The sequence below is a fragment of the Urocampus carinirostris genome, chromosome 2 (assembly GCF_059441175.1).
Source record: "Urocampus carinirostris isolate Australia breed hairy pipefish chromosome 2, RoL_Ucar_1.0, whole genome shotgun sequence".
Lineage (NCBI taxonomy): Eukaryota > Metazoa > Chordata > Actinopteri > Syngnathiformes > Syngnathidae > Urocampus > Urocampus carinirostris.
This window is the reverse complement of record NC_142350.1, coordinates 54,483,864-54,492,252: the sequence shown is the minus strand read 5'-3', so window position 1 is coordinate 54,492,252 and position 8,389 is coordinate 54,483,864. Positions and strand designations below refer to the sequence as shown.

The 8,389-nt window shown below is 43.0% G+C and overlaps 1 protein-coding gene across 1 annotated transcript in view; it reads right to left on the bottom strand.

Annotated features, from left to right (window-relative positions):
* Positions 1-1,323: 1,323 nt before the first annotated feature.
* col6a4a (collagen, type VI, alpha 4a) overlaps positions 1,324-8,389 on the bottom strand; it is a 61,202-nt gene continuing 54,136 nt past the window's right edge. Inside the window, exons 36-40 of the mRNA XM_088327143.1 lie at positions 7,123-7,213; positions 4,725-5,375; positions 3,452-3,536; positions 3,284-3,390; positions 1,324-1,806 (exon numbers count right to left, since the gene is read on the bottom strand). Coding sequence (XP_088183269.1) covers positions 1,628-1,806; positions 3,284-3,390; positions 3,452-3,536; positions 4,725-5,375; positions 7,123-7,213 — 1,113 coding nt within the window. The 3' untranslated portion in view covers positions 1,324-1,627. The remainder of the gene's footprint in view (positions 1,807-3,283; positions 3,391-3,451; positions 3,537-4,724; positions 5,376-7,122; positions 7,214-8,389) is intronic.

The window sequence follows — 8,389 nt, the reverse complement described above, 5'->3', positions numbered from 1 at the left end:
GGGTTGACCTAACAAGATTGTCATCTTGCTGCTACGGTTAGCCAAAAAACAATGCAAAGTGCTGGGCAGAAAAGGAGAGAAAAAATATACAGTTTACAGAGTAGTTTGTTTTCTTCCTTGTACTTTTAAAGCATTTGTTTTGGTTGCCCTACACAATACAGCGACATCCAGTTGGGAAATAATGCATTCTCCCTTTAAGAACAAGAAGACTTCTGCTACCACAGAGTCAAATAGCCATGAATATGTATGCTCACTTTAGTTTTTTAATGGTTCAGTTTAATGTTTTGTGATGAAGTGACTCGTTTTAGATCAAACATCATCCAGGACTCATTTAAAAAAACTCGTTTTTTTTATGGTCTTGAAGGTTTTTATATTTTTTCCTGTTACACGACAAACTGGAATTCACTGTTATCAGTTTTTAAGTTGTTTGTAAGTTTCCGTAAGAACACAACATTTCGAGAGTGTTTCAGAACAAAAAAGACAAATCTTCCCAGAACTCAAACGTAAAAAACAAACTAACACAAAAAAAACTGAATGTTGGTCATGTGACACGAGCACCTATACCAGGGGTGGGCAAACTTTTGGAGTGGCTTGCCGCATAGGGTTAAAAAAATGCGGCCACGGGACTGGGCCTGGAGCTTATTTGCACTTATTTCCTTAATTTGTTTTTTAAATACATTAGTTTCATCAAATCTGTTTTAAGTGTTTAGATTGATATTTAGTGTTGAAGTATTTCTGCCGTTTTTTGTAGTATTACTGTAGTAATATTTTTGGCAGTAGCTCAGGAGGTAGAGCGCACGTCTTGGGACCAAGAGGTTCGATTCCCGTCTCCTACGAGTTAAATGTCAAAGTGTTCTTGGGCAAGACACTAAACCCCTAAGACTCTTGATAGGCTGGTAGGTGCCTTGCACGGGTGACACTGCTATCGGTGTGTGAGTGTGTGTGTGTGTGAATGCACATTGTAAAGCGCTTTGGGGAGGTCTTAATTCAAAAGCGCTATATAAATGCATACCATTTAAATTTTCTGTATCAGTATTTATGTAGTGCTACTGGAGTTGTATTTCTTAGTATTTCTGTAGTAGTATTTAAACCCCTACCTCCACGAAAAACGGCCTGGAAAGGGATAGGCGCCACCAGGCTGTACTTGCCCAATACACACCACAAGAAGTGGTGCCCCGACAACCCTAGGGGTTAAAGGATCCGTGAACCGTGGTTTCTGGAGTAGTATTTTTGTATTACAGTATACTTTTTGGTGCGTTTTTTTTTCTTTTCAAAATTAAAGCATGATATTATATTAGGGCCTACATTTTAATGACTTAATTTAATGTCGACTTTAGCAATAACTGTAGTATTTTTGTCGTATTTCTTAAGTAGTATTTTGTAGTAGACACACAAATGTACATTGGGGACAACATTGGCACAAAGTAAACTTATTTGATTAGTAGTATTTCATGTACCATTAATTCATTGTCATATTTTTAGCATTTTCATTTGGCGGGCCGGATTGAAAAGCCTACCGGGCTGAATGCGGACCGTGGGCCGTAGTTTGCCCACCCTTGACCTAAACAATCACAATCGCGTGGAGGGTTTCAAGTTGATGAGTCCCATTTCGGGGGTGGCGCCCCCCTCAGGCCAGGCAGGCTTCCTTGCAGGCCTCCAGGCTGTCGAAGCGGTTGGCGTTGCCTCCGCAGCCGCTGTACCAGAAACGCTTGCATTGTCGCTTCTGACTGTCGAAGAACCACATCATGGTGTATTCCTGGCACTCGCCCGCTTCTTCGCCCAGCAGACAAGGGTCCGCCTCATCTGCTATAAACGTATTTAAGGAGAAAAAAGTTCAAAGTGTGACTAAAGTAATACACTCAAATAACTGACAGCATTCTTAGTTGACCCCTTAACGTTCCTAAGGCCCGCCAGTGGGCTGCTGGACTGTTGATGTCACCATTCACTGAAATACATTATGCCACATGTCATTGAAAGTCTTAAACTTTTAGGATTAAATGTATGATTTCAAAATATACTCATCACGGAAACATCACGATCAGTCTAAAACAAGACATCCTAAAACTATCAAAACGGGATCGCTCCCCCAAAAGCGCTGAGAACTTCTACTCATGACATGATTCGCCGCAAATATGATGTGGGTTTATAGGTAAGATTTTGGTAATTGTTTAGATAAAGAAATGCTTACCAAACTGTCAGTTTAACTCCAAATCACAAAATCCAAAGAAATGTTCATCCTTGTTTTTGGGTAAAAGACGCGCGGATTCCTCCTTCCACCTCCCTCACATTAATGTCATTTCTGCTTCTTGCCAATAGTTTACAAGCTTTACCAACTGTTTTTCTGCTTTTTTGGCCAATTTCACTATTTGCAGCTTATAATCTGCAGAATTTGATTTTCTTTTCGATACTGTGTTCAGTTTCATTTGGCTCGCTGCACGTCTCAGAGATGCGCACTTCGGCGCCAAACCATTAATTTAGGCGAGGGGTCTTGATTTGTGGGTCCCAAATAAACCCCAAGCTGCGTACTTCAGCTGAAAAGCACAGTCTGAGTAAATCTTCATGTTTACTTTGGTGGCAAATGAAAGCTTCAGGTTCTATTCGGGCTCCTTTATCAAATCGAGTTAATCCGTCAGGTTCGGGTGAGTTTGGGTTATTATACCTGCGATAGTATACAACTGCAACCAGTGTGGCATAAATGTATGCAAATCCCGGTGGGCCATATCACAGAAGGTCACTGAGAACAACGGGGCCAAAATCCTGAGGGACTTCAGTTCCCAGACTGCTCCTGGCTAACCAAACGGACATAGTGGTGGTGGACAAAGAGCAGAAGAGTGTGGTGATAATAGATGCGGTGATCCCAGATGATGCCAACATCAGGAAGAAGAAACTTGTGAAGTACCAAGGGTTGAAAGATAGGCTAAAACAGATATGGAAGGTCAAGGCCATGGTCCCTGGGGTAGTTGGGGCACTCAAGGCAGTAATCCTCAAACTGGAAGAGTGGCTCTAAGTGATCCCAGGAACAACATCTGAAACCTCAGTCCAGCAGAAAGCAGTCTTAGGAACAGCTTAGTTACTGTGAAGAACCCTCAGATTCCCAGGCCTCTGGAAGAGGACCAGAGTCTGAGAAGGATGATACAGACACCTGGTGAGGTACCAAATCTTCTTTCTGCTGACTACAGGTCACTTTTTACATGTTTTTGTTTTCATTCTGACCACAGTCATTCTGAATAGATTTTAGGAAAGCTGAAAGCTAATCTTCAGGTGTATCATGATTGTTCCTAACCTTCTGAGCTCAATGTGTCGACAGCATCTATCTGTCCGGTTTGCTCCTGCAACTGTTCGCCGTTCTCTCTTTGCGCCTGGTCGGCAAACTCCTCCACGTACCCCTGACTGGATGCCACATCGGTCACATGAATGACATGATGACGATAAATGATCTAATTGACTTTACCCGAGGTCGACGAGGATCTGGCCGCCATTTTGACCTGACTGGCATGTCTGCTTTAAAGATGGCGGTGGGTAAGAGTTGATTCCCTCTGTAAAACACACACAAACACACACGGCGCCGTCACGAATGGCAGCCACTCCAGCAGCTCCCGTGTTATTTTCGATTGTTCTCGATTTTTCTCAGCTCAGGGATGCTGCTGGAAATGTGAATTTCCCTTCGGGGATGAACAAAGTATCTATCTATCTATCTATCTATCTATCTATCTATTTGTATAAAAAAATATCTCTTAGTTTCTCTAAGTATATTGCCCTCTAATGGCTGTGGTTGGTACTGCAGCTCCCGATGGCAGTCAATTGCATTGAATTGATACATGTTGCCAGTATGAAAATGTGAGTCGTAAATGTGTATTTTCTAATTGCCTGAGCCCATTTCAAAAACTTGTCTTTAACGGTTTTTTTGTCATCAATTTTGCGAATTTAGCGAATGAGATAATGGCAACCCATTTTTCTGACGTTGTGTCCTTGATAGCGATGTGGAATACCCAAATGTTAGTAGTTATATAAATCGTTTTTTTTTTGCCGTGCCTTTCACAAGTTTCACCAGTTGAACGTATAGATCACATGTGTCAAACTCATGGCTTGCGGGCCAAATGTGGCTTCTCATATCATTTGATGTGGTCTGTGAGACAATGCCGAGAGAAGCACAAGAGAAAATGAATCAAAAAATGAAACAACAACCTTTAGTGTTAGATGTCAACTGGAGGTCACCAAAGCCAGGCACCATTTGCAAGGCACCCACTGCAAATGTATTTACTGACTACCACTAATCGACCAGAGAACATTGAGGAAACACATTCTGATGTTATTTTACCTAAAGTAAAAATCACGGATGCGCTATTTAATCCAAAAAATACAGTGACTGGAAAAACCTGCTTGAGTAATCCTGAGTGAAATAAACTGTAGTCGAAAGAAATTAAGTTGTTGTCAGGCTTTTTTGTTGTTGTTTTTTTTACAAACGCATAGTTGATCAACACTACAGGAAATCAAATTTTAGTGAGGAAAAAAAAACCCTCATTGATTGTTTTATAATCAGATTCTACATTCCTGAATCTTAATTTAATTGTAACCCTCCAAAAAGGCCCCCACCCCTTTTTATGCCATTAATTTACCAAGCTGCCTCCTGTGAGGGTTTTTTCTACCGTGTGTCCCCCAAGCTAAAACAAATTCGACACCCCTCATTTAGATGACTAAAGGAAGTGATGGTTTGAAGGTCTTACTATCGAGAGCGGCCATGAAGACCCTGAAGAACCGCCGGGCGTAGTCTTGCTCTTCCTGCTGGAGTCGCTCCAAGTGCACCAAATGCTGCTGTGTGGGCTGGCTGGCCAACGCTTCCACTTGCGCCCTATCGTAGCGCTCGCCCACCGTCACCACAAAGACGGCCACCCCCTGGCACTTGGCCCTGTGTGCAGTGGCACGCAACATTCGGAGGTCCGCCGCCGAGGTCTTGGTGCCAACCACGGCCAGGACCACCTTCCTCCTGCGGGCTTGGCCGGCCGTCATCGCCTCCTTCAGGCCCAGGTCCAGAGCGTGACCCAGCGCCGAGGAGCCGCCCTCTTGCCGCATGTTGCTTAGCAGGTGCGACCTCATCAGCCGGGCGTCCTGGTAAGCTTTCAAACCGAACTCCAGCTTGGTGCCGCGGGCGCCACTCTGCTGCACCACGGCCACGCGGGCACGAGTGTCTGAGCGGGCCGGCTGGGGGCTGACGACCAGTTGTTCCACCACCGAGCCCAAGAGCTCCTGCGCGCCGACATACTCGTCTGCTTTCATCTCGCGCGAGCCGTCCACCAGCATCACCAAGTCCGCCTCCACCTCCTGCGGCGCCGGCGTTTCCTGGATGAAGCTGCACTCCTGCGCGCGTCGGCACGGGTCTGCGCAAGGAAACACATTGTTTCTTATTGAAAAAGGTGGAAATGCTTCTTCAACCTGAGGAAAATTAGGAATCTAGAACTCTGCAAACCACAACTCGCCAAACAAAAAGATAAGCATCCCTTACTCTATTGTGGTTTACTTATCCCGGTTTTGCTACTTCACGGGTTTTTATGGTGCATATTGTTCTTCATTCTGATTGGCTAAACCAATGCTTCCAAACTTTTCTAGGCCGGCTGTGATGTACCGCCCTTCTTCGGTGGAAGCTTTGTTTCTTTCTCGTTTGTTGACTCTGGGACTATGTTTAAGGAGTCCGCCACGACATTCAATGAGCTCACACGGTGGGTGTGGCTTAGTGTGGTGCTTGCAAACTCTGAATCGCATCTATTGGCTTGTGCCATTATTAAAACTTGCCTCTGATTGGTCGGCGCCTTTAAAACTCGAACAGTAACTATTGTGGTCGGCCAAAACTCCATAACTCACGACAAAATCTTGAAAAAAAAAAAACGCATTGCTTTGCGGTTACACAACTGCACTACGTCACATCGCGGTATCGATTCGATTTCGGTTAACCGTGCAGCCCTAACGTCTTGTATACAAAACGTCAAACAAACGTTCAAACTTCTGACTTCGGACTGCCGCCACCCTACCGCCCCCTTCATCCTCACCGCCCCCCCAGATCTTTCCACCGTCTCCAGAGGGGCGGTACCACCCACTTTGGGAACCACTGGGCTAAACAGTCACCTTAATGTTCAAACTCTTTTGTCAGACGGAGTGCCTCGAGATTTTTAATGGAAAAAGTGTGCTTTGGCTCCAAAAAAGGTTGAGAAACACTGCTCTACGATAGCACTTATCCTGTCCGTCCATCCATCCATTCATTCATCCATCTTCTGCACCGCTTATCCTCACTAGGGTCTCAAGGGAGCCCATACAAGCCATCTTTGGGCAGTGGGCAGGGGACACCCTGAACTGGTCGCAAGGCAAGCTCACAGCACCTGGTATTCCCAGGTGGTCTCCCATCCAAGTACTAACCAAGCCCGACCCTGCTTAGCGTTCTTAGGGTAGTATGGCCATAATCTCATACACTGTACCCAAGGTTCCCGCAGATCCTTGAAAAGACTTAAACGGCATTAAATTTATTATTCTAAAAATAAGGCCTTAATTGCCATTAAAATATCTTGAATCGAATTTTTGAATCTCTTAAAAATGGGAACACATTAATGTGATTTATCCTTTTTATTTGTTTTTCAGATGGAAAGATTTCATCTTGAACCAAAATGTGATCTAAAAAAAACAAAAAAAGGTGTTCAAATTTGTGTTTTAGTGGTTTCGATTGTGTTTTTTGTAAACTTAAATTTGATTTTAAAAGGCATTATAAAAGTCTTGATTTTAACTTGCCTTAAATTGTAGGAACCCTGTTTACCCCTTATACTGTTAATTATATTATTCTCCATGTTTTTTCCTCTATCAGTCAACCGATTCATTTTTAGGGAAATATCCATTAGTAACTGTTAGCTCGTCAACACCTTTGTGCAACATTTTTTAAGCAGACCTTCACAAAGGTAAAACTTGGTAGTTGTTTAGCTATCACTTTTCATTAAATGATATAAAGATAAGGGGGAAATCTAAGGAAAGAAATTCAAACATAAACAATGGCGCATCTCCAAAAACCTGTGTTTTGCTGGCCACAAAAATGTTAACAGTACAGTTAACAGCCTAAGCTAATATACTAACAAGACAGGGACTTACCATAACAGATGGCACACATTTTCACCTTCCTTATGTCAGCAGCAGCGTCTCTACCCAGTACAGTAAAGAGGGAGTTTCCGGTGTCATCAAGCTGAAAGGAAAAATTTGTTTCAAATTTTATCTATCCATCTAACCTGATCATATCCCTCGACCAAGAAAAACAAATACAAAAACAAAGAAAATTTTTAAAAAAAAAAGGAAAAAGTAGCAAAACACACAAAAATCTTTTGAGACCATGGCCAACCCAAATGCCCAAACAAGTTAACACCCAAACCTCGGCACCTAAGTTGGTCATGGTTTCGTCCCTCCAGGTGAAACGGAACACAAGAAAGCGTCACTCGGGTCAGGGTGACACACTCTCTGTTCAACAGCAGGGCCCGACAGCTTTCACTGGTTTACCCCTGTCGCATCATGCAGGTGCCCTGCCCATCCCTTGGAACACGTCGAATAGGGTGGAGCTTATTCTCATTTTTTATTTAAAATTACCTACGCAAAAACATGGAGTCTGCCTATCAGCAACTCAGTTGGATAAGCTAGGAGCCAAGAAGTTATTTTCTATAAATACAACTCATCAGCTAAACTTCAGTATAGTTCTTTTGCACCAAGTGGACTTGATGGCACACATTAATTGTATCAAGAAGAGATTTCAATTGTCTAAGAGAAGTTCCTCAACTTACTCTAATATTGCTTGTTGGCGACTAAATGACACAAAATGATAGTGATAAACTTTCTGTTACTTTGGGGGCTTTGTCAGAAGGATGCAATAAGATAGTGGGAAATTATTGTTGCTCTTAAAATAAAGCTTCCTAACTCACTTTAACTTAGTTCCAACACAATCCAACCAAATACATTCACTGAAGTCTCGAGCAGTCAATAGAATTAGTTTACGCCATTGATATCTAACGTCGTCAAAAGCGGTATATGAGGTTTGGCTCCCTTCAAAGCAAGTCTAACATAATGGACCTCCGCTTTACAATGTTTGCACTTTATCTGTTTCCGGCCCCTCTACAGGATTTTGGCTACTATTTATCTAGCTATCCATCTATCTACCTTGGTCATATTCCTCAAGAGGGGTGACTGACAGCAAGACAAACACATACAAAAACAAAGTAAATAAAATAGGGAAAAAAATAGGGAAAAACACACATAAACATTTTTGCCCAAACACCTAAACAAGTTAGGCACCTAAGTCGGTCATGCTTTCGTCCCTCCAGATGAAACCGGACTCAAGAAAGCGGCCATGTCACTTGGGTCAAGGTGACAAACC